The sequence below is a fragment of the Symphodus melops genome (assembly GCF_947650265.1).
Source record: "Symphodus melops genome assembly, chromosome: 2".
Classification (NCBI taxonomy): Eukaryota; Metazoa; Chordata; class Actinopteri; order Labriformes; family Labridae; genus Symphodus; species Symphodus melops.
In genome coordinates, this window is record NC_136692.1 from 14,348,796 (window position 1) to 14,373,998 (window position 25,203).

Genomic DNA, 25,203 nt, shown 5'->3' on the forward strand with positions numbered 1-25,203 from the left:
CTTCTTTGTGCAGTCACTTTTGTAAATAGAAAACAATCAGTGCAGGCCTGGGGCATAAATCAAATCTCGATAATGCCCATAAAAGCCGATGGGAATAGAACAGCAAGGCCTCAGAGCTCCATGCCGAACTGCTCCAGTGTGTTTATTTCCATGTTTCTACAGATGTGAGGTCTGTTTTTGGTGTTCGAATCAAAACATTTTGACAAATATTAAACCGGCTAACTTTGACACCAATATGCTTTTGTAGTTATTATTGTTGAATAATAATTATAGCTTCATCTGCAAAGAAGCAGAACAAACATGATGCTTATCAAACATGCAATAAAAACTAGGTAGGTCTTACTCAACAACTAAAGTCAACACTTCTAAGAGGTTGCATAAAAGTTTAAAAACATTTTTAGATATACATCCCTTCAGATTGAAATCATGATTATTGATTGCTTGATCAATACAAATCACAGGTGTCTTTATTGCAAATGTTTTCAGATATTTATAGCAGTCCAAGAAATGTTGAATAATCTTTGGTCAACCATTCCTTTTTTAATTATCTTTAGTTTTGTTTATTTTATGACTGACAAGTCATACTTGTAATACACATCTTCCTTAATAAATCCTTTATTCAAGCAAAAGGGACAAATATAAAGAGGTTCTAGGCAGCTTCTCAAATCTGGGGATTTGCTGTGTTTAGCTGTCTAACTTGTTGAAAAGGATTTAGTACACTGGGCCATACAAAACATGCAGAATTAATGTAGGCTATACACGTGAATGAAAATTATCCACCTTTCTCTGACATTAAAGATGAATAAGGTGAATAAATGGACCACGTCTTGTCTTTTGCTCTGTAAATTCATTGTGTATCTTGGACATAAAGCTTGTTGCTTTTAGCTCTCCAGCCTTTGTTTGTCAAGTATCAATCTACACATCTATTTTTGATGGAGATTTAAAGGAAATGGAGAAGCAGGGCTTCTATGGACACAATACTGCATGTCCTTGAATGACTGTTTAAGGACACAGCAGAAAGAAAAGCCGAGTAACAGGAACCACGGATCCCTGTTGTGCGTTTTGTCTGGTATGACCGTGGTGTTCCCGTATTAATGTGCTCCGTGTGTGGGTGTTCAATGGAGAGAATCACGTCTGACTATTGAAGCACACAATCTGCGTGTAGTTGGGGCAAAAAAGCAGGGGGGTACCGATGGACAGAGGAGGAGTGAGGCTGTTGTATAGGATTAATGGACACAGCGTGTGCGTGTGTGTGCGAAGGGAGGGGAGATGGGCTTCTCCACAGAGGCTGTTTTGGTGGAGGTGGTGGGGGGTGACTGGGGGAGACCACTGTAGCAGGGGAGAGGGAGGAGAGGAGAGACAGGGAGGGAGGCTGGTGAAGCCGTTGATATTCATGAAGACGCCAAGTGTGTGTGTGTGTTTTTTTTCCTCGCACCGTGGTGACACACTGATCGTCTGCAGAGAGGCACGAGAGTGAGCGAGTTGACGAGGTCCAGCCCATCTTTCCACTGATCTTGAGGCGACCAAGGTGAGTGTTTTTATTCTTACATGCTGCAGCCTGACCCTGTGTATGTGCGTGTGTGTGTCTAACACATATCTCATGCAGTTGGCTTGCAATCAGGCATGATGGCAGGGCTGTCCTTGTGTATGCATGGATTCACTGTCTTCTTCTCAGATATAAATATATATAAATATATATATGGGTGTTTTGTAACAGATGAGCAGGCTGGATGGTAGCTTGATGCATTACTGCTTGATTTTATAAGCTGCTTCCTCCAAAGAGGAGGTGGAACTGGTGGCAGCCATATGTGTGCAAAGTCCTAATTGCCTGAGTGTATGTCACTGTCACATTTGTTGATTTCTCCACACTGTTTATTCTTTTACTGAGCACGTATGCAGACTTTGGTGTGTTAGTGCCTTCTTCACTGTGTGGGTGTGTGCTTGTTCATGACCCCTGCTAAAAGTCGTTTCCACTTCACTACCTGTCTGTTTACCAGCTCAATCAGAAACACCCTGACATGCTGAAGCTGTCCTATCCAATGGAATTAGGTCATCTCGGATCGCTCAGAGTAATTATATAACTTCAGACAGATTTGGTGTTGCAGTGTATGCTCAGAATTAGCCACAATGAAGGTACAGCTCCTGCAATGCCAAAATATTTGTCAGTACTGCCTCCCTTTTAAAAGTCGACCAATCATTTCTCAGGACATGAGTCAACAAATAGTGCTTTTTTCCCCTGTTTTGTCATGCTTAAGAACATAAGAAAACAAAAACATTTGTTCCTGAAAAGTCTTCATCAATCTAAAATACAAGTGGAGTATTGTTTACATTGGTTAATGTTTTTTTTTATATTCAACAATTCATCAAAGGAATTCATGTAATGGAAACAGGACAGGTAGTTCTAAAAGAAGATGACTCAGAGAATCAGCTAACCATTTCTGTTCTGTTTTTTTTGTTTTCCCACAGGGAATCTGCACTGAAGAGGACATACTGAGAAAGATTCAAGGATGTATCCCGGCATATCAAACCTTGTTTTTGACATTTGGACTCATCTCCATGCAGACCTTGGATTGAACTGATCGAACAGAAAATGGAAAACTGATCTGAGACAAGGGAGACTTGGTGCAAATCTGTTCCCAAACTGGATCTGGATTATTAATGGTTGGAAAATTGCATTCACGTGGGAATGCGTGTATTGTTTGGAAATGTCATGCAAACGATACTCTAAGTTGGATATTCATGGTGACAAACTTCGGAAGGGGTTTCCTTTAGCTGTTACATCATGATCGCTTACCAGGTAATCCCTTTGGTTTATCTGGCCAATTTAAGACAATATGCAAGAGGACTTTTTTTCTCCTGGAAACTCCTAGCATAATATAAAATGGAGTAAGATATATATATTTTTTAAGTCAAATTTCTTCCTAAATCAATTGGTCGAAACAAAGGTCATCCACCTCAGACTGAACCTGGAGTCTCTGTGGAGCACTCAAATGCAATGTTAGCAGTTTAGCATCAGGTTTGGACGCCTGGTTTCAGCCACCTGAGGACCGAGTTGCAGACAGAGGCGGTTGGCTTGCTGAGTCAGCTCCAATGGGGGCCGGTTGTGACCCGGTCTGACCCCGGTTTGACCTTGCAGTGACCTTTGACCTCTCCGGTCCTGGCTCTCCACCTGCTCTGCTGCCTGGGTTCAGGAACGCTCCGCCCTGGGGCCCAGAACGAGCCAATCAGGATGAAGAAGAGCCGCAGTGTTCTGTCTGTGACTGGAGAAGAGGTAAAAAGGAGAATATAAACAACCAGGGATGAGTACACAAAAAATACTAAAACATTTCTTTGTTTCTTTGCTAGTATATTGAAAGCAGATCTGACAGTCAGACTGATCTGTGTATGAGTGTTTTCCTGAATCCTTACATGACATACAGACCCCGTGACTTTCACATATCCAAGGCTTCCTTTGTTCTTGTTGTCAAGGTCTGTGGATGTACTTGAAGTCGGAATGGTCAGTCTGTCTCCTCCAGCCTCCACTCACATAGTGTGAAGGCAGTGAGTCATAGTCCTTTATTTAAATGAGCCTCTGTTAATATGTCCTCTATGTAAATTAGCCATTTTATCTTAAAGATATAATAACAAAAAAGACGAAAGTATTAATTCTCAAGGCGCTCTTGTATTGATAATGAGTGGGTACTATATGTGTGTGTTTTGTGTGTGTAATCTATGTGTATGTGCAAGCATCTTTCCACATCTGGGTCTGGACGACATCAAGTGCAGCATGGAAGCAACACGGCACTGTTGCCTAGCAACTGCTACCATTCCCCTAGTGTTTTGTTGCTACGGTACTGCAGTGCAGATCAGCCTCTTAGTGCTCAGGCTGTAGAGGCTTTATCCCAGACACACACGCACACGCACACACACACACACACACACACACACACACACACACACACACACACACACACATACACACACACACACACACACGTTGCTAAACACAAACATGCAAACACATACATAATATATATCTGTGTTCATATGGACCTTTTCAGATTCAGAATACTGCAAACATATAAAAGTTGTTGTTCCTGACTGTTAATTTTATTAGCAGTATAATGCTTTTCTTTATTATTTGAGAAGATAAACAAAGTGTTTTATCTGTTTTACATTTCCCTCCTCCTCCTGTCTCAGGGAAATGACACAGATATAACAGGTGCAGTGGAGAAGGCGGAGTCATCCCGTTACAGCCGATCTTACACGTCTGGAGCCACGTTGGGGGCCGAGCTACGCAGAGGGAGAAGCAGAAGGCTGTCATCCAGTCTCCAGGTATTTACAGTAAAGGAAGCATGTGTGCATTCAACTGCTATGGGACTGTCTGGTTAAAGTGGTTCCCACCTCACCTCATGTGAATGTAGTAATAAAGTAACACAATATTTACAAACAATAAAAACAAGCTGATCTTTTTAGAAAACATTATGCCGTGGTTTGTATTAGTTGTTGTTGCCGGTGCAGAGACACAATGGCTTTCATTAATTTTGGTCCAATTTAAGAATTGCTTGTTTTTTTTCAGCTACATTGTTGGTTCTTTTTCAGTTACAAAATATGTAAATCATTTTCAGTTTTTTAAAAGGGCTTATACTTAAACTAACATTTGAATTGATATCAATCATTTTGTTTCTATGCAATTTATTGTATGCTTTTTTTCTTTTTTCTTTTCCTATTCATTAAGTCCTTATCCTTGGTTTAATTTCAACCCTAAGCCTTTTTGCTGCATGTCATTCCCTCTCTTTCTCTCCCACTTTTCTCATCATATAAAAGAAGATAATGTATTGTTTTAAAATGATGCTGCTTACCTATAAAGCAACTAGTGGTAATTATTCTCAACAAGTCCCTCCTTCTTGTTTTACAGGTGCCTTGCTGGCTCCGCCCTCGAGATCGAACTCGTTCGCCAGAGATCCTAAACAATGTTTCACGTCCTACAACTCTTCCCCTATGCATTCCACCACGCATCTCCATCACACAAGCAGATTCTGACAGGTTTGCACACAATCAAACTTCTTTTTCCAAAACACTTTTCTTTGATAGTGCAGGTAACATTGTAGATGGGCTTAAATTCAGTCCTCTAAAAATCATTAAATGTTCCCTTCTATGTCTCTCACTCTCTTTCTCCAGTTATGAAACAGAAAATGGCGTGTCACCAGGTCACACACCGCTGGGTTCCCAGAGTCCAAGCCTCACCCTGCACCCCTCCTTTCCCCAGGGTCAAAGGAGAGAGTCCTTCCTCTACCGCTCTGACTCAGACTACGACATGTCGCCCAAGACAGTCTCACGAAACTCCTCCCTTGCCAGCGAAGGGTAAGACTCATTCAGATAGACAAAGAGAATGAATGAGATAATTTGCATGTGTGTACCCTAATGTCTCCAGTGTATATATAGCTCTCATTTCTGCTTCCTCTCTTGTTACTAACTATCCCAGGCACACTGGAGAGGACTTCATTGTCACGCCTTTTGCTCAAGTGAGTCTTAGATACTACTCTTAAACTGCTTATCTTTTCACCAGAATATCTTTATTTGTTCCCTTGTTATTATAAACTGTGATCTCTGATTATTTAGGTTCTTGCCAGTCTGCGATCAGTACGGAGCAACTTCACCATTCTTGCCAACGTCTCAACCCCGACAGTCAAGTCAGTACCAATTAATGTCCTGAAAAGTTTCAGTTATATTATGTTCTTATTTAGGAAACCAGTTAGAGATATATTTCAGACAAAAAAAAGTTTATGAGACTTTTAAATATAACTTTTTACTCGCACTGAATAATCTGACTTTGACAGTAGAACATCTATATTGTTAAAAAAGGGTTTTCTGGCTTTATTTGCCTTTATTAGATAGGACAGGTAAAGACAGACAGGAAATAGTAGGAGGAAAGAGAGAGAGCTGAGGATGACATAAAGCAAAGGGAAGAAGTCAGATTAGAACCCACAGCCAATGCAATGAGAACTATAGTCGTGTTGTGTGAGACATAACTGCTTCGCTGTCAGTCCCCCAAAACAATACAAGCTTTTCAACTAAATAATAATAATAATAACTTCTATAGGCTTACATTACTGTCTTCAGAAATATATTACTATAAAATATAAAAAACTTTCTACAAAGGTTCTGAATGTAAACAAGGTGAGATGGTTACTTACTTTTTTTGTAATTTCAACAGGAGGTCTCCTCTAGGTGGGGTGTGCGTCAGTCCCAGAGCGTCACTATCAGACCAGCAGTACCAGCAGCTTGCCCTCGACACACTGGAGGAGCTTGACTGGTGTTTGGACCAGCTGGAGACCATTCAGACACACCGCTCTGTCAGTGAGATGGCCTCTAACAAGGTACGAGGACATCACTTAACCTTTGCATGGGTTTATAAAATATGTAGCCCTTTGAGTGTTAAGCATTTGTCAAATGTGATTATTGACTGTCATTGTATATATATTTTTTGTGTTATTTAAAACTGGAAAATTTCTTGCCTGCCTCATCTCTGCTTGAAAAACACAATCTGAGGCATCCCTAACAAACATAATAGTTGTTAAATAAATATACTTAAATATGTAATGTAAACTGCTGTGGCTCTTACTGTTGAGCTTAACTCCAATACCACATCAGTGCACAATTGGTGCGCAGTCTCCCCAGAATTGGTCTATTTTTGGTTCCAGCTCAAAACTCAAAATATCTTCTGACATATCTGTAATCCTTTTATTTGGTTGCTCCTGTTAAAATAGGTTAAAAGTTCAGACTCCAAATTCCCAAACAGAAAAAGGAGAACTGAATTATTATTCCTTTAGTAATTTTTTTTGCCTATGATCAATCTCATCATCTCAAAAAACTTAAGTAATCGGTTCATCACTGAGTTGTTTCTCTGTTTTGCTCCACAGTTTAAGAGGATGCTGAACCGCGAGCTGTCTCACCTGTCAGAGATGAGTCGCTCTGGTAACCAGGTGTCTGAATACATCTCCAGCACATTCATGGGTGAGAAGAAACAGAATCATGATTTTGGTCTACATATCATCTGTGAAACTATCCTGAATAAAAAAAAAACCCTCCATAAATCCCTCTATATGTTTATGTCAATCAATCCCTAGACAAGCAGAACGAGGTTGAAATCCCGTCTCCAACCCTGAAAGACAAACCTATGAGTCACATCAGTGGAGTGAGGAAACTGTCTCACAGCTCCAGCCTCTCTAGCAATTCCATGCCTCGCTTTGGTGTAAACACGGACCACGAGGATGAACTAGCCAAGGTCTGGATGTGTCTGTTTTTCTCTGACTCATTCAAAACAAGTCACAAAAATCAATCCCTATCCAAACTTTGACTGAGCTCTGTGAAGGCTGAAAATATTTACAACATCTTGAGTTAAAGGTTATCTTTAAGGACCTCAGAAGCTTCCCAGAGGAGTTGGAGTTGTGTGTGTGTGTGTGTGTGTGTGTGTGTGTGTGTGTGTTGTTAATTAAAGCTTGGCTTGATGGAAGGGTCCAGCAGTAAAGATGTTTCTTTTTGTGTTTTAGTGGCAGACTGCTAAATATTTTTCAGTATTATATTGAAGATGAAATCTCTGCATGTATTTGATACAACTCACAGTCATTTCATTTAACTCTGACCTTTTTAGAATTGTTAATTTTTATAGATTAGTTTTGCTTTATAAAATGTCAGGGTATTGCAAAAAACATACACAACAATTACACAATTACATATTTTCCTTAACCTTAAGTGCTCTCAGAAAACATTCACAGAAGAAATACATAAATGAAAGTTTGCTTCCTTGTATGTGTGAGGCCATGGTAATGCACTCTCAGTGCCATAGTAGCTCCAGCTGTTCAAGTGGACCCTTAAAACTTACAAGCATGTTAGTTATATTGTTGTTTTTTTCATATGTGGGTTTCTGACTCATAAAATCACATTATGTTTGTTTGTGTTGTGTCCGAGCAGGAATTGGAGGATCTAGACAAGTGGAGTTTTAACATATTCAGAGTAGCCGATTTCTCCAACAACAGACCTCTCAGCTGCATCATGTATGCCATCTTCCAGGTAAACGGACGTGGGTGTGTGAGGTGAATGTGGGATTGCTCTCACCTGACGTGACTGTGTGCTTGATTAAATACACAACATTTGTGTTTGTGTGGCCCTGTTTACACCTGGCACTCCACTTGGGGCGGCTGTGGTTTAGTTAGTAATGTTGGTCATCTCCTAAACAGAAGATGGCAGATGTAATCCCCAGCTCCCCAGATCCTGCAGCTACATGTCTGATGTGTCCTTGGGCAAAGACGTGTGTGAATGTTTTTTAGTTACTGATGGAAACCTCCAGCCATCAGTGTGTAAATGGGTAAGTGTGTAAAGGGGCTTTGAGTAGTCAGTAGACTAGAATAGTGCTACGCAAGCTCAAGTCCATTTACATTCATTCTAAGCTTTTCATGAGTGTGTGCCTGAATGTGTCCGTACTGTCCAGTCTCCATGACACACACACTTCTTTGCCATGCTTGTATGATTTATAACTTCACGAAAAAGTCTTCTAAAACTCTTCATTTTCTTGGTTGATCCAAGCATTTTAGAAACTAGTCTAAAATGCTTAATGTGCCCTGTGTTAAGTCTGTAAGGGACGGTAGATTTAATTTTTTGTATGTTACGATAACTTTCAGAGACAAGTCTCTGAACCAATTTCTTTTGCATTTTTCATTTTGGTGAAAAATCTGTGAATCTCATGAAGACACAATCCACATTACATATTTTTTTTTATTTGATGTTTTTTTTTAATGCTGATGCATTCAGGAAAACAATCCTTGTGGGAACAAAATAGGGGGAACATAGTAGGCATAATGCAATCGCTGAATGCTTTTGAGTTTGAATTCATCTCTTCAGATATCTGGATGCTATCACAGTTAAAAATTCACACAGCTCAAATTCACATTTTCTCTTCACCTCAATTGCATAATTGCTTCTCAAGTTGTTCATATGGACTGTTAACAAGTGTTAAGTCTTAGCCTGAACTTCTTTAATGCTATTCGCTGGTCTCACCAGAAGGGCGGTGGCTCCCAGAGGTTATACCGTCTTGAGATGGTAGCCGATAAGTTAGAAGATTGGATTTAAACCTCCTCGATGAGAGTTGTCCTGTTGTGATTGGATCTCCCAGGTGACTTATGAAAACCAAGTGTAAACAGGACCTGTGTGTGAAGTTCTGCTTCTTCTCCTTCTCATCAGGAACGAGAGCTGTTAAAGACGTTTCGCATCCCAGCCGACACCTTTTTCACTTATGTAATGACTCTAGAGGACCATTACCATGGAAACGTAGCGTACCACAACAGCCTCCATGCTGCAGATGTCACCCAGTCCACACACGTCCTGCTCTCTACGCCTGCCCTTGATGTACGTTGACGACCAAACACACTTTCATTGTCTCACACACACTTTTTGGTTTATTAGTAATCAAACAGGGATAGATCTGGGGACCACGCCTGTTCACGTTACTATTTATAGAACTATTCATTTTGTTACACTATGAAACGTTTTTTTCTCTCAAACCAAGGCTGCAAAATATTTTTAAATGTGCTCAAAGCTCATCAAAATATTTTTGATGGTTGGTCAATGAACGTGTTTTTCAAAAATTGCAATCTTATTTTACATCAACCTACAGCGTAAGAAGGTAGCTTTATGTGTGCAGATACTGCATTTAAGAACAAATCGGAGGTATTTCTTAAAACAAGTTCACTCATAAAGTAGACTTAACGGTTTAATGTGTTTTCAATTAATGAGTCATTCTTTTCCATTCTTCCTCTGAACTTCATCTTCTTTTTGCTGCCCTTCTTCTTTTCAGGCGGTCTTCACAGACCTGGAGATCCTTGCCGCTCTCTTTGCTGCAGCTATCCATGACGTAGATCACCCCGGAGTTTCAAATCAGTTCCTCATCAACACAAGTGAGTGTAAACACACCTACAACCACATGCATAAAAACATCAGTTTTTTTTTTTTAATGTAGATATTTGAACAAACTCCTCCTGTGTCCCTCCTCCCTGCACTCAGACTCGGAGCTGGCACTCATGTATAATGACGAGTCTGTTCTTGAGAACCATCACCTTGCTGTGGGCTTCAAGCTTCTGCACCAGGAGAACTGTGACATCTTGCAAAACCTCACCAAGCGACAGCGCCAGAGCCTCCGCAAGCTTGTCATCGATTTGGTCAGAACAATACAACAATTTGAATTAATTATAGACATGACTTCTACATTGTCACCTACGTTTCACAAGATATCTGAGAAAGGATTTTAAAAAATCGTTTTTAATCATTTAGCATTTTTAAAATTGTGTCAACCTTTGACCTTTTTTGCTTTTCTTTCACTCTCGCGTGTTCTCGTAGGTGACACTTAGTTGTTTCTATCATCAGATATTTTGGATGATTTTTGTTTGAGAGACTTAAGTTTTTTTGAAAACCTTTTCTTTGACTCATTGTCTCTAACTTGTTGCTGCCTGTATTGGTCACCTCTCTCCGAATCTATTTTGTTGATCTAATGTTCAGACTCAGAGAAAGTGATGAGGTTGGATCTTTTTGCTTCTGTTATATTCTGAATCTTTTACTGTCTTCCTCTACAGGTGTTGGCCACAGACATGTCCAAACACATGACGCTGCTGGCTGACCTGAAGACAATGGTTGAGACCAAGAAGGTGACCAGCTCAGGTGTTTTGCTCCTGGACCACTATACAGAACGAATACAGGTAACAGGCTCCCCTGTACTGCACATACCAGTACATCCGCTCCAACAGACTGGCTGGAAATCTACTGTAAACATATTTAACTGCACAATAAACATGTGTTAAGGTACTGAGGAATATGGTGCACTGTGCGGACCTGAGCAACCCCACCAAGACGCTGCCGTTGTACCGACAGTGGACGGAGAGGATCATGGAAGAATTCTTTCGTCAGGGAGACAAAGAGCGAGAGCGAGGGATGGAAATCAGCGCCATGTGTGACAAACACACTGCGTCAGTGGAGAAGAGTCAGGTAAGTACAGATCGCTGGCTATCGTCTACTTTCAAGGTGTCAGTCTGTTGGAAACATGAGTGCAGAGTAATGACATGACACTAGAGGAGTTTTGTCAGAACACAAAGTTGTGTTAGTATAGATGTGCAGAACTTTTATTGTCTTTAATTAGTTTTTTTGTCACTTTTTGTTCAGATTAAAGAGACAGTTCAACATGTTCTTGACAAAGAGATCTATCCCCACCCTCATATCTGTACTGTAGCAGAACGATTGAAAACAGCTCGCCTGGCTCTGCCCTAAACGAACAAGAGCTGGAATAAAATAAAAACATACAAAAGTTTAAGGATAAAAGCAACACGTTTGATTTTGACCAAGGTAAGTTGCAGGATGACTTCATGATCGGGTGCACTGATTTTCTATATGCATCACAAACAGGGAAATGATTGTGTTACAGCAGCAGGTTATGGGAGTAATTAAAGTACATGTGAAATAAATCTGCAGTCAATAACCCAAAAACTCTAAAGCAAGAACAGTAAACAAAGGTAAAGCCTGGTTAGCTGTTTCCATCAGTTTAGCGAAGCCAACTGGCTGCTGGAAGTGATAAACTTTTTTTGGCAGAATAATAGAATAGTATTTCCCCCAAATAATTCCTTATTTTTTATCAATCTTTCCTTTTAAAGGTGGGCTTCATAGACTACATCGTCCACCCGCTGTGGGAGACCTGGGCCGACCTCGTGCATCCAGATGCCCAGGAGCTGCTGGACACCCTGGAGGAGAACAGGGAGTGGTATCTGAACACCATGCCTCAGTCCCCCTCACCTCCCCCTGACAGACACCTGCAGCACGACCGCTTCCAGTTTGAGCTCACCCTGGAGGACCTCGAACACAACAACCACAATCACATACACATGAGGAGCAGCGGCGGGAGGAGCGGAATGAAAGCTATCTGCGATGATGGCACTGAAGAGAGTATGACGTATGACAAGGCGGAACTGACAGGAGAGGGACCGAACCATGTTGAAACAGAGAAAGAAGACGAAGAGAATCACAACAGTGAACAGAACGGAGTTGGAGATGATGACGAGGAGGAGAATAGTACAGGAGATGAAGAAGGAGAAGAAGATGAAGAGGAGAAAGGAGAGGAAGTAAATGATGCCGTGGAAGAAGAGGAGCCAAAAGAAGAGGAGGATGAGGATGAGAAAAATCAGGGAGGAGAACAAGAGCAGGAAGAGGGGGGCGAGGAAGAGGAAATGATTGAAGAGGAAGGTGCAGAAAATGAGGAGGCAAAGGACGAGGAAACAGAAGGTGAACAATCTTTAGAGAAAGAGGAGGAAGAAGAGGAAATGGAAGGAGGAAAAGAAGAAAGCAAGGAGGCAGAAGTGGAGGAAAATGAGGAGGGAGAGGAAGAAGAGGCAGCAGAGACGGAGGAAAATGTAGAAGAAGAGGAGGGCAACACAGAGGGGAAGGTGGAGGAGGAGGAAGCAGCAGGAGAAACTGAAGATGCTGGTGAAGAAGAAGAGGAAAAAGGAGAGGCAGATGGAGTAGAAGAGGAGGAGGAGACGGCTGAGGATGGGGCTGCACAGGAGGAGGTTGTAGAAGAAGAACAGGAGGAGGAGGAAAGTTAGTTGGAAATAAAAACAGGAATCATCATGGTCAGATAGGAAATCTTGGGGAATAATGAAGATGTCCATAAATGGAGGCTGGACGGTCTTGGAGGAGCTTTAAATGAATTGGAGATGAGCCTCCTGCTCGACTGTAGACATCTCAAAATAACATTTAAATCGGACAGTTGAGCACGGGACACAAATGCTACAGCATTTGCTGGAGGGTTTTAGCGTCTCGATCATCTGCTCGTGACAAAAGACAAAGAGTCTTCATCACCAAGTATCTGCACATCCATCACTGCCGTACGGGAACAAACTGTGGGATCATCAAAAGGAGGGGAAAGCTGTTTTAAAGACCTTTTGTAGCTCCGAAAAATGAAAAAAATACCCTGAAATTCGTACAAGCAAATAAGTGCTACCCATCCTATCTGTGTCACTGTCTTGTTTACAGTATGAGTAACACAAACCTGCTGACCAACAACTGTTAGAATCTTCCTCTGTTTGTCACAAAAAAAATGCAAAGTCTGGAAAACTGTAACTTGTCGTCTTGTATTTATTACAGGAACACCTGATCCAGGAACAGTTTAACCTGCTCACCTACTAACTTTGAAGCAAAATAGCTGGATTTAAAATAATAAAAAAAAACACTTCTAAATAATGTCTGGTTGAGCTGGAAACATTTTGCCATCCATCTCGAGATGTGGAGCCTGTTCTAGTGTTGATTTTGATCCACGTTTGAGGAAGAAACAACACGAAGAAAACACCCAGTATTCATCTCACTTTTCACACCTCTTCCAGACCGCGAGTGTGATTCCAGGATAAATCGTGCCAAATCGACCTTTGACCAGCACTGAGCAATTCAGCCGCCCTTAACAAAGGAGGCTACTCGTTTGTGAAGCAATGAACTGTGGGACCAGAGTTAATAGAGGTGATGGTCTTCCACTTATCCCATGTATTTTTTTTTGTTTAGTTTTTGTAAAAAAAAAAAGAAGAAAAAAAGAGGTATTTGGCACTTTATCTGACACCCCTGTTACATATATGTACATAAAAACCTGTATTTTAATCTGCTGATGTCATATAATAAATCTGTTCAATTGAGTTTATGGATTTGTTTTGAATTGCAGGTTGCCCACATCATTCTCTGGAAATTATTCATACGGCGGGAAGCATCTGGTTATTTGTTAATTTGAGTCTTTAAATGTTGATTAATTTCTTGTTTAACCAGAAAAAGAGAGAATCAATAGGTAACATTTCCTAGCTAGTTCATCATGTCAAGTATCAAGACAAGAGTGAGCGTCAAACGTTCTTACGTCCCTGTTTTGAATGTAAAGTTCTGAACATGTGTTTAGTTATCAGAGTTTCATTTTGTTTTTATAAAGCTTCGGGTATTTTTGGAGCCTGACATTTAGAAGAAAGTAACAAAACCTTTCTAACTAAATAGAGAACAAATGGGGAGGAGTGTTTAACAAGGACACCTGGTTCTGTACATGTACACCATATTATTAACACCATGTATCCATGAGTCACTACATTGAAGTCAGTTGTATTTTCTCATCATCAGAACTAAACTAAATAACTTCTTGTCCTGGATCGAAAACTGAAGAAAAGTTTTGAAGAATTTTTTTTTATGAATTTCTACTTTTTTTTTTTTTTAGCAAGTTAGGTCAACTGAATATTTATATATTTAGTGCTTCACTCCTTAATTCACATTTTTACCACAGAAACATTATCACTGTAGGTTAAACTATGGAAGTGAATATGTCATTGAAAACGTTTTATTATTGGATGAATACATTTTGGCAAGTGCGGACTTTGAATTCACATTTTTTCTGTTACAGAATATTTTTTTATTTTTCAAATGACATTGGGAAGAGCGGCACACTGAATTACTTTGTGATGTCACAGATGCATGTCATCAAATAATAAAGCTTAAAGTTGTGAGAAAATCTACTCGAAAAACCTTAAACACAAGCAAAAAAGACATTCTCTTTAAGTTTCCAGATAAAAAAAATGTTATACGTAAAAAAACAACAACAAAAAACAAAAACAAAGCAAAGCATCGCAAATGTGGAAACAAAAATCTATGTAAAGCTCCTCCAGAAACAGGCTTCATTCACAGGGAACAACCAATCAAAGAAAGTATGGTTTTTAAAACGTTCATTTTGGTGGCTTTTATTTAATTGACCAATGAACTTCCAATGTGCCAGTTTGAATATTTTCATGAATTTGGAGGTTAGGGTTCAATACTGTCCTGACAAAACACCCTTGTATTAAATTTGCAGCATTTCAGTTTGCGACACATTTCAGGTCACATTGAAGAAAAACAACATTATTTGAGGTTCCTTTCTTTTGTCATGGTGGTGGTTATTCTCATTCATTTACTTCATTTAAAACATCCTAAAAACACAACAAGCATAACTTATATTATCTTAGGGCACTCCCTGAATGTCACCAATGCACAGAAAAAAAAATAATACAAACTTTCACAGGCAGGCATCTAGCGAGCAACATGTCATCGTACACAGTGTGCAAACTGTTTGATCAAACTTGGCTTTCTCAACACGCAGGAGGCAAAAACCGCAAGAACAGCACGCAAGACAACAGCAGAATTATGACCTCCTGAATCATGTGCATCAGCGATCCCACCTCGGCCTTTTTTTGATGCATCCTAAGTCCTGAAGAAAAAAACGGACTCCGTATTTGTTGACAGTTTTGTTACCATGTGAGGATCAACCGCAGCAGTCGTGTTTCACCACCATCTTCTTACTGAGTTTTCTTCTTCTGAATACACTTTAACTTTCAGTTTGTTATTCAGGCCGGGTCCAGGGGATGTTTTGTATTTTTAAATCTAAGTCCATCAAAGTTTTATTGGCCAATCAATGAAATCCAGTCAGGAAAGTTGTCGATCTCTCCAGTCTTATTCAGCAGGTGGCCACCTTGTGTCAGAGTCAACTTGTACCGCAGACGCAGCTTCCGCTAAAATGTCAGATGTATCAAGATAGAGAAAGTGAATTAATAATACATTATTAATTCATAATAACACATAATTAAAAGTTTGTATATAAACCACAGTAATTTATAAAAGTTTTGCAGCAAAGCTCACTTATTTTGGACATTATTATAATTTCTTATTCAGGATGACTAGTTTATTCATCTTCACGTTGAATGTAAATTTAACTTGAAAAATGTCTTTCTACATAAAAAAGACGACATAGAAGCTCCGCTATCAACTAAAGAAACACACACAAATGATTTCTCATGTTTCTCTGTTTCATGACAGTGAAGTAGAGAGTGAGATCAGTCATTCATGTTTTGAAAACACTCTGCAGACTCACCCTGTGAGGATTAGCCAGCAGGAGGACCTGGGAGAGGGCAGGAGGAGGCAGCAGAGGGTTGTAAGGAGGAAGGTTTGTCCCTGAGGCGGGCTGAAGTTTCACCGACATGGTCTGCAGGAGAGAGATACCATTGACAAGTGGATATTCAAGTCATTATGGAAAAACAGGTCCAAAAACATGAATGACCTAAGAAACAGAATGTTTTACCCTTTTTTTGATTTCTGAGTGACGTATACACCTTAAATCATTGACATCTCATATCGCTTAGTCACCGACTTAGACAGTGCATGAAGTATGAGCTCATCTCCCATGTTTTAAAAAGGATTAGAATTGGAAAAGCTTTGTTGTAAAACTTGACAAAAACGTGTGTGGATTATTTTCTTATTCTTTTTTTTACCCGTTATTAAATTAAGAAAATGTTTTTTAATCACCTTTTGGACAGCAGCTTGAAACAGGAAGTCTTTTACATCAAGGGCGGATGTGTTCACAGTGGAGATGACCAACACAGCAACATCTGGATGGCCCGGCGGAGAGTCTTTAGCAAAATGAAAGGCGACGTGGATCCCGTTCTGATTATACAAAGTGATCGGCTCTAGATGACCTTTAAAACAATTGAGAAAACAAATGAGCGTTACTTTAGAGAATGAGGGAGAAAAAACGGTTTGTGTTTCAATCACAAGTAGCACCATAATACTCAAATTGAACATCGCTGTTTTAGGACTCACTGGGTCTTATGGTTTCCATGGGAACAAAGATGTTTTTCAACATGTGCGGAGGACACACACTCTCTATTTTCCCTGGAGATCCTGACACTTCATTAATGGTTTTCTGCACCTGGGACATTGGTCCTGAGCCTGGAAACATGTGGCTGGAAGGAGGGGACCTGACAAAGGAAAAGGAATGGCAATGTTTAGTACGAATAGGACTGAGAGAATATCAGAGGGCACCATAGATAGTTACTAGAGCCTGACTGATGAGCATACAAAGATTGAAATCCAACACCGCAATATACTTTTAAAAGCATATATCTGACTGTCTGTAGTTAATCAATCAATCAATCTTTTCACTTGGTGGACCAAAGTGTTGTCCAAGCAAAAAAGCACACTATAAAAACAATAAAAGTAAAACACGATAAAAATACATACATACAGTTAATACATAAACTGTGTCATCCTGAATAAAAGTCTACTAAAATAAATGATAGTTACATCTTTTTAAGATTGAACATCCCAGCTTGTGGGGAAAAAAGGTTAGTAACATAAAAACATGTGATGTTAAGTAAAGTTATATCAAACTTAAAAAACGTTCTTTTATTTACTGCTCATATTTCCTTTCTGGATATGCATCTTTGCTCTTCTTCAGGCTGTGTTGTGGGGTTTCTGTACAAAATGAGCTGTTATGTCTCCCCCTTGTGGCCTTTAGAATTACTGGTTTTGTTTTTAGACGTGCCTGATGTCATTCAGGATTTCAAGAGTCAGTACACTTTTTCCTTTTTTTTTTAGTCTTACCATTTGTTTGTCCCATTCAACGTGGTACTGTTCCCTCCACACCCACGAGCTCTCAACACCAGGCCTCCTCCATCTCCTCTTACATTCTGATCAGTATCATTCATCTGAAAATCTCCATCAAACTGAGAGTTATGTCGGTGTTAATCACTTCTATATACAATTTTAAAATACAAAACTTTACATCAGAGTCTCACCTCCATCAATTCTTCGAAATACGACCTTGAAGTGTCATGGGTCTGTTTTGTGACCTGATGACCTAACTCTGTAATTACAGGGAGAAAACGTTAAATAATGATCACACAGGAGAGTACAAACAAGAGGTGGGTAGAAATGCAGGCCTACCTAATTCATTCATGTCCTGGTCGGCTGCTGAGCTAAAATCAAATTCAAAAGTGGAGGAGAAAATGGGTGACGAAGATTTGAAGAACAAATTTGAATCAGTTTTCTTGCGGTTCTGTGGCGAGTCCAGAGCGGACAGGTCGATGAGGTGGTAACTTTTAATCTCTCTAGGGCTCTTTGGAACTGAAGAAACAAGACAAAAAGGAGATTAAAGACAGAGCGGTCCAACCTAAGGTCAAGGTGTTTTCCACAGAAAAAAACAAGTGCCTACCATTATTTTTAGCCCCCTCCTCTTCTTCACTTTGACCGCTTTCTCGCCCACAGGTTAACTCTTTCCTCTCCACTTGTTTTTTGTAGGCGTTTACAGCAAGTGTTAGATCGTCATTAGCCGCCAGGATCTGTGCCAGAGCTGCGTCATCGTTTATGGTGTCGCTGGCCAGGCGGAACAAACTCGGCCTCAGTTGATCACAGCGCTCATAAAGGGCCTGGGGTCGGGAGAAAAGTTAAATGATGAGTTACTCTTCCCACCAACACTTTATTCGCTAGAGAGAGGGGGAACGAGTCTTTGGGTGAAAAAATATGTATAGAATTGTTTGGCCTACACTTCACAGTTGAAGCTCTGAAACAGTAAATGGAGAAAAGAAACATGGTTTGCTAAGCTTATAACTGAGTCATTATAGAGTCCATCACTTTCATTAAATAAAGATAATTCTTCATTTTGCTATTAGAGATAGGTCATCAAAAAATATAATTTTCTCTTTTTTTAGTCACTGCAGTTGTGTGATTTTTATCCAAGCTGATCTGTATTTTGTATTAACGCACAAGAGGCTTGGGGTCTTTTATTTATATAATTAAACAGGAGGTAACCTGTTCAAATTGTAAGTAAAAAGAATGTATGAAAATGTAAATGAATGCAACTTAATCAAAGAAAAGTCACTCTGGACACTGATTATCTTCGGGATAACTTTAACAATGTTTTGAGCTGGGCAGTTAAACTGAAAACCTTCAGACATAACACTCTCCACACTTCCTGTTGTCATTATGAAAATGAAGAAGTTCAACCATTGGAACACTTTCTTTGCTAATACCAAGGGCAACTGTCTTTATGTGGTTGGCTGGTTTTCTCTGTAGCGAGGCACATTGATTTTAATGCCTGACATAAGCAGTGCAAAGATATACCGTGTACTATTTAATAGCATACAGTGTCATGTTCAGAGTCTTTCTAAGACATGCTAGTGATGAACTCAATTCTGTCCAAACAGACAGAATAGATCATCTCTAATAAGACTGTTTTTACAGAGCAAAATAGATGGTTAACAACAATGACAGCAAAAGATAAATAAGAACATAAGCAAATGAAATTTCACAGTTTAGGTGGATGACCTCTAGCAGGAAGTTGTTTGGGTTATGGAATAAAATAACTACAGACCAGAAGAATTAGATGATTGACATGTATATCAACACTGCAATTGGGAAAAGATGCACGGCAGCAGAATAACAGTAATTTTATACACACAGGTCGGATATACAAAAATATTTGGATGCTGTTTCCTTAGTTATCGTCAACACTTTTTTCATGAACTCTGAGTGAGAACAAAAATTTTCTTTTTAAAACTCAATGGTGGACACAGCAACAAGTAGATGTCACAAGACACGTAACAAGTGCAGCAAGACAAGCAGCAGCTGTGATAAAGTATCACATCTGAACCGCACAAGTCACTGAATGTTCTAGTTCTCTGCACTACTGTCCAATAAGAAAGAACTTCTTTGTGTGTGCAAAGAACAAAGAGAGAGAAATGTTAGTATGCAAGTAATTTTCACCATAGATGATAGACATACTGCATGTACATTAGTATACTTGGCAATATTTTCACAAAGGAGTTGTAGGGTAAACGGTTTAAATGTACAGTTAGCCAGTGGAAAAGGCAATAACCACGTGACACTAACAATCCAAAAGGATTTCTGTGTGATTGTTTGCTTGGGTTTAATGTATTTGTATTTTTCAAACACACCTTCATGTCAGCACTCGGTTGTAGCAAGCTCCCAGTGATTGTGTGCTGGTCGAGCATCTCTCTGAGCTGTTGAGTGCAGCTCTCTACCTCCTTTAGTGTAGATTCACGCTTTGATACTTTCTCGGCCTTCTCCTGCTCCTAAATCACAAACAGAAACCAAAGTTATACAGTGTACTCTGCACACATGCATGGCTTACGAGCATCAACACCACAGCGCTTCTCACCTCCTGTACTGTGCTCTTAATGAGCCTGTTGGCAGTTTCCAGGTCTTCAGGACGGGCACTCTTCAGTAATCTAGCTAATAGCTGGTGATACAGAAACACATTTTAGCAGGGTGGAATCCAGTGTTACATGAGAAGATGTCTTTAACACAAAACACAAACCGTGGCCTTGTCCTCTTGGTCAAAAACAGATTCTGTAGATCTCTGTGGTGGTGGCGCCATTATTACTTTGCCTGGCAGCTTGGGATCTTTCTTCACAACACCTAAAATGACAGAGACAGTTGTAATTGGCCTTTAAACACATTTTTATATACAATATGTTTAAAATATTCAACCATGGTTAGTACATTGTATAACTGGGTTTTCCTAAAAACATCTGTATTATTGCTTCTTTGTCTAGTTTTGGCTTTCACCAAGCCAATCACTGCTGCTTTCATCACAGCAGCTTGTGCAACCAAAGAATGGTGAGCACCTAAATCACTCGCTCGGCGGATTAAGAAGAGATTCAGCCGCTTGTGTTTGAGCCTCATTGAGACCCTGACCGAGATTAGAAGACTAGACTGCACTAAAAACTAGCAGGCGAACTTTTGCATCTTTTTCATGTTAAATAATGACTGACAGTGGCCGGCACCGCTCAATTGTTGTCAATCATAAAAATAATGTCTGCTATGATGACACCATGTTTGCAGATAAAATGTTTACATTTGCTAAGTTTTGGTCTTTGTACCAAAAAGTGTGCTCCTGTTTTTTGCCGGAGGTTTCAAAGTACCTAACCAGCGTTTGTTGTATCTGAAAACATTAGACTTTATATACAACATCTAAACTGTTAGGTAACATAATATGGATATGAACTTTGTACCATTTGCATATAAAGTGTGTCCTGTGCAAGTTACTGCCAAAGTGTTGGTGCTGTGTTTTTTCTTTTTTGCATCCTGACCTTGTTTCTTGAGCATGCTGTAGGCTTCCTGAATCTTGGGTTCTTCTTTCAGCCAAAGAGTCCAGCCGTAAAGAACCTCTGTCACTCTGTCTTTAACTTTCTGTGGAGTCCATGTGCCAAAGTACTGCCGAGGAAATAAGATCAACCAGGTCAGTCAAAGTCGCTTTAACATGCCTCATTAACTCTTTTATTAATTCAATCTTTTTCAATAGGTTTTTGTGTTCTCTTCCTTTTTGAGATTCTCACATTATTAACTTAGTCCTGTGACACAACACAATTGACTTTGGTTTGTCTTCAATGTAGTAAGTCACTGGAATCAACAGGTGGGGATCAAGGTGGGAAATGTAATGGTCAAGACAATATCAAGTGTATGTGTTGATTTACATGGTCAAAAGCAAAATAATTTAAATAAACGCTAAACACTTTCTTTCTTATATTCTAGAGTGTTCTTGTGCACCAATTCATCATGAAATGGTTTCATTTTTGTAAAAGGGATGCTCGTTTCATTTGAATAATTAACATCTAGTGCTCCCTTTCAGTTTCATCATTCACATGCTTGTCTAATGATGCCCATGACACCAGAGACAGGTTTAGAAAGGATCAAAATAACAGAAAGAATAACTTTCAATTTCATTGCACTTGAAAAACAGTTTTGGTTGGTGGATTGAATGACTATATATCCTTTTCAACACCATCCCAAGCCCTGGAATTGTTTTTAAAATGTTTATCTGTCTCCATGACCTGCTGACAGAATCCTGACTGTCATTATGAACTCTCACCTCTCTCTCTGCCTCAGTGACTTTCTGTGCAATAACAGCTCTTTACTTTGTTTTTACTCGTTTATCAATATGTGGGCTACTCTCTAATAGCATGTTGGCATGCTGAATCTTTGAAAAAAAAAAAACATGCTAACAAATTAAATTGGTTTATCTCTATTACTCTCAGGATGATCATTAGTGTTTATGAATTCCACTGCAATGCAGCGTTGCCACTTCATCAATGTAATGCTGTAATAGCAGTTGCAGAGTAAAAAACAAACTCCCCAAGTGTTGTTCTTGGAAAATCATGCTCCTCATATGAAAACACCCGTCAGACTTTGACGAGAGCTGGCGGGAGAAGAAAATCGGGTGGAGGTAACCGCCTCATGATCTTACATGCAGAAAAAAAAACCCTGTTCGACATGAGTTTGTATCATTCAGTATGAGATGAGGTTAATCCCTGGGACACGTGGATACTGAGTTTACAGCTGCCTTTTAGATTTCAATTCATTAGTACTCAGCTAACACAATTGTATCACATTTGATTTGAGAATGTAACATAACTGCAATGAAATGGAACCAGTGCATGATCAAATGGTAAGCTTCTTTTAAAAGGAAGTATCAAAGACATCTCCCTCCCTATAATGAATATTACCTTTGGTAGTAAGACTTTGATGAGCTCATTAAGAAAGCGAAACTTGGCAGCCTCACTATGGAACCTCTTCCCACAGTTATTCATACATGCCTCCAGAACCTGGAAAGCACCAAAAGATAAAACCTATTCAACACGAAAATGAAAGAACAAGTATTTCACACTCAGAAAACACATGAAGATAGTTACAGAGATCTGATGTGTTACTGGAACCTTGACAAACCTCTTCTCTAAGTTCCATTTTATAATGAAACACACCAGCTGTGTCTAATACTGATGACAAACTATGTGGTGATGAATTCTAATGCAGCTTTAACCCTCCATGTCGCTCTGGTCATGTGAGGATGGTTAGTCACAGATCATTTGAACTTGACTACCTTCCTGCCAGGGTTTACAGAGACATTTGTTTTTTCAATGAATGTCACATAACCCTGAGAAAAAGACCTAAATACAATTTAAACATCTGTTGTTGTATGATATATATATATATGTGTGTGTGTGTGTGTGTGTGTGTGTGTTTGTTCACCATATATATATATACATACACACCATGTAGAAATTATATAGAAATGAAGAATCTAATAATTGACTTACAGTGATAGCCTGCAGAGCCTCTTTCTCCTGTGGTGACTGGATCTTATGAGCAAGAAGTCGGATGGCTATCTGTGGGCTGAAAGCAACATTTTAGTCAAATTATAAAGTCTTTTTAAAATATATTAATTGTTGAAAGGGAAAAGGGTGCTGCACTGCTTCTTCAACTTCTTTCACAAAGTTTTACTGCGACGCTCTGATCCCAATATGGAAATGAAGCAACTCTTGCTCAAAAATGCGCCCTCACGTAACATCTTGAAGCCACTGCATGGTCTCCTCAGCACATGTTCATACTCTGACGAGGCTCTGAATATCCAGGCAAGTTTTGAGACGGCACATAATGCGAGTAAAAACTAAAATAAAAATGTTCTGTTTACCCATCAGTCTCTTTGTTGACAAGCTCGTAGAATCCCTGAATGCAGTCCCATCGGTCCTCTTGATTGTTTGGGTCTGTAGCTTGACCTGGAACAAGGACACTTTCAATTAATGTCCTTAAACATTTTAGAAAGTGCTGCAGGTTGATCAAGTGAAAATGCAAAGAACTACAATCATATTAGGAAATGAAACTGAAACACAGACACTGCCCGTTTAAAAAAAAAAAACTATACTTGAAAAGTCTGGAAAGTAGGCTAACAACTCTGTACACAGACAGTGTGGTCACATTGATTTATAACTACGTTATGGATAAATGTAATACACATGGTCATTTTAAAGGTCCCAATTTTGTGATACTGGTAATAAAGCATCTCTTTTGGCTGTCTCAAGATGTTCTCTCTTATCGATTTTAGAAGGTTAACATTGTTTTCAATTAGTCAAATGTATCCTACGTTTAAACCACTGACTATGTAAGCTATAAATAAATATTCACTGATTCATAAAACAAAACCTTATTTCTGCTGTTTTGTGGGTGGAATAGTTATAGCATCAATGATTTTTTTTAATTTTTTGTTGGTGTTGCATGAGGGTTATCATCACGTTACATCCGTTTTTTTTTATAATTTCATTATTTTATACTTACATTTCAGAGTAAAAGGAATATGCATTGTAATATACACATTGAACGTTTAATCTGATTCAAGATTAAAACTTGAAATGAAACAATACAGCCGAGCTCGAGCTCCCTGTCAAGCTCGCGCACACTGCCACCAACTTCCTGTTCGAAGTGAAACTTTCTGCACAATGCCACACTTACTTCCTTCAACTTTTTGATGAATCGACAACTTAAACATTTAGTGCAAATATAACCTCTTATTAAATAAAATAAGAAAGTTAAACGAGACCGGTGCCGATTGTTAATGTGACGTTGGCAAAGGAAGCAGCGTCACTCTGAATATCTGGACGAAGGCTGACAAAACGTAAACAAACACAAGCGGCTAAAGACAGGTAACAAACGTGTGTTTTATCCCATTTTACTTACTGCACAATAACTCCAAAGTTGCCTGATTGTCACCGGTCGCCATAGCCGTCAGTGTGCTGCACTTTGAGCGATGTTTGAAGCTGTTCTTTGTGAGTGTGTCTGAGGGAAGTGGAGGTGTCAAACTGCAGCCTGTCTGAGGCGACATGTGACGCTCACGCCCAGTCACACTCCTGACACGCAAAAAAAAAACAAAAAAATTTAAAAAAAAAACCCCCACACACCCTCTCCAGTCACTCAGCACAGCAGCTCTGTTCTAAACAGTGAAGGATTAATAACATCGAGTTAAGTCCCTCATCACAAAGATCAACGAGTTACACTATTGAGGTCGATAATAATACTTATTTCTTCTCAGGAAAATCTCTTAATTTCAAAACAGCAGTAGTTTGTTTTACAGCAGAAGTCACACTGCGCAGAAGAAGAGTTAAGATGCAGTTCTGTAGATGAGCTCGTCAAATGTTTTGACTACTTATCAGTAGCTTTAACTACAGTATATCAGCCATGCATGAAATATTGACTTTTATAAGTATCACTGATTGTTACCACTTCTACTTTGTAGGCTACAGTACGTAGGCTATTACTTACGCCCTACCTAACATTGCATGTATTTGATAACTTTAGTTACTTGGCAGACTACGTGTGAAAAAATTCCCATTTTTCTTTATGTATAGTCATTGGTTAAACAAACCAACAGTAGACCTACTCCTACATGTATGTGATGTACTGAATAATGCATCCATTACATGAATCTAATATTTATGACTGTCGAGTAATTGAAATATAAAAGGGTATTATCAACAAAAATTACCAAAGCATTTTTTTTTAAAGCTTCCAAATCCT

The 25,203-nt window shown here is 39.4% G+C and overlaps 2 protein-coding genes across 2 annotated transcripts; one reads left to right on the forward strand and one right to left on the reverse strand.

Moving 5' to 3' along the window:
* Positions 1-1,092: 1,092 nt before the first annotated feature.
* On the forward strand, positions 1,093-13,695 carry LOC306817031 (3',5'-cyclic-AMP phosphodiesterase 4C-like). Its single transcript, XM_079333581.1, has 17 exons — positions 1,093-1,528; positions 2,467-3,271; positions 4,180-4,314; positions 4,898-5,025; positions 5,161-5,343; positions 5,465-5,504; positions 5,602-5,672; positions 6,197-6,359; positions 6,903-6,996; positions 7,110-7,267; positions 7,954-8,052; positions 9,220-9,384; positions 9,833-9,932; positions 10,039-10,193; positions 10,605-10,727; positions 10,831-11,013; positions 11,673-13,695. Exons 2-17 carry the CDS (start codon positions 3,230-3,232, stop codon positions 12,615-12,617), a joined length of 2,784 nt encoding a protein of 927 aa, XP_079189707.1. The 5' UTR covers positions 1,093-1,528; positions 2,467-3,229; the 3' UTR covers positions 12,618-13,695.
* Positions 13,696-14,355: 660 nt separating this feature from the next.
* Positions 14,356-24,535, reverse strand: LOC306820557 (ADP-ribosylation factor-binding protein GGA2-like). The gene is made up of 16 exons (XM_079338437.1): positions 24,367-24,535; positions 23,327-23,411; positions 22,953-23,028; positions 22,362-22,460; positions 20,949-21,072; positions 20,174-20,274; positions 20,015-20,095; positions 19,791-19,928; positions 18,050-18,263; positions 17,782-17,961; positions 17,634-17,701; positions 17,440-17,561; positions 16,657-16,814; positions 16,363-16,532; positions 15,932-16,042; positions 14,356-15,572 (listed from the first exon to the last, which is right to left on the reverse strand). Exons 1-16 carry the CDS (start codon positions 24,509-24,511, stop codon positions 15,462-15,464), a joined length of 1,983 nt encoding a protein of 660 aa, XP_079194563.1. The 5' UTR covers positions 24,512-24,535; the 3' UTR covers positions 14,356-15,461.
* Positions 24,536-25,203: the final 668 nt, after the last annotated feature.